At 41.0% G+C, this 1,254-nt stretch overlaps 1 protein-coding gene across 1 annotated transcript in view; it reads left to right on the forward strand.

The window, feature by feature from the left end:
- Positions 1-247: 247 nt before the first annotated feature.
- Positions 248-1,254, forward strand: part of MORC1 (MORC family CW-type zinc finger 1) — a 243,757-nt gene continuing 242,750 nt past the window's right edge. The window contains 1 exon segment of the mRNA XM_057544938.1: positions 248-352. Within this exon segment, the coding sequence (XP_057400921.1) occupies positions 248-352 (105 nt within the window).

Genomic DNA, 1,254 nt, shown 5'->3' on the forward strand with positions numbered 1-1,254 from the left:
AAGATGGTAAAGAGATGGGAGTGGGAGAAGGAGAGAAGAGAATAAATATACATATAAAAAATATACAAGAGAAGACCCTTGTCTTGGAAAACAATGTTGATGTGTCATGAACTGTGGAGTATGATTAACTCATCCCTCTTTAACAGATGGTCCTATCCCTCACTCTCAAATATCATGAACCTAGAAAACAAGAGAGGTGATGACAGCATTCAAGGCAAGACAAGAGAATTTTACAACTGGGACAGTAATGGATCAGTGTAGTAATTGTCTTAGCAGACATCGGTGCTTGAAGTGGGAGAAACTAAGAAGAAGCAAGCTGATTCTTGCTATAGAAGTTCAACAGACTCAGCAGGTATGTCTGGAGGCAAGAATGCAAATACAGTTGGAAATGGGATTGATTGAAATTCTGCTCAAGGAACAGCTATACCTTGGGTTCCTTCCTCCAGCCTAAGCAGTCAGGCAGCTTCCCCTCCCTCACTGTCAAGGAAGCTGAGAAGTTTACTTTCTAGAGTGGAGAATGATCACAGTTGGTTGGAGTAGGAGGAATCCCATCTGAAAACTGGTGAATAAAGAAAACTAGTCTAAATTGAATGGGCATCTCTTCAGCTCCTCTTTCCCTCTTGCATCCCAGAACCCCAGCAACTAAGTTTATACCTACACGTACTCCCAGTTAGGACATTGGGAAATCTGACACATCCAAGAGAAAAGACCTCTGTATAGTGACAACTGGGGATCTTAAATGAAATGGCTCAAGATCCTTCCCTTCCACCTACAGTGAGCAAGCCAGCTTGATTCAGAAACACAGAGCTTTCAATCAACTTCTTGGCAACTCATTCTTTTGAGTGCATTGGCAGTCAAGATAACCAGAAACCAGAAATCAGTTTTGAATAGTAATTTTGCATTATAAAAATGGATTCTGGATTATTTGCTGTTTTAAAATTATCCATGCCTTTGTCCTCTTTCCTTGTTTAAGATTTTGCCTATGATTCTTAAATAAACAAAGACCTATGTAAATGCTCACCACATTCCCTAACTGCCTATAACAATGTGAGGCTTCCAGTCACACTGAAAGGGGAGAAAATTGCTTGTGGTTCAGACATGTATTGACTGGGATCTAGGTCAAAGTATTCTGTCCTCTGCTGTTTTGAGTGTGCATGCATGTGTGCATGTGTATGCACGTGTGTACCTATCTACTTATGCATGCACTCATACTCATGCTCCACTGCAAACCAGTGAGTGCTTGTCAGCCCTTTT

The sequence above is a fragment of the Balaenoptera acutorostrata genome, chromosome 4 (assembly GCF_949987535.1).
Source record: "Balaenoptera acutorostrata chromosome 4, mBalAcu1.1, whole genome shotgun sequence".
NCBI classification, from domain to species: domain Eukaryota; kingdom Metazoa; phylum Chordata; class Mammalia; order Artiodactyla; family Balaenopteridae; genus Balaenoptera; species Balaenoptera acutorostrata.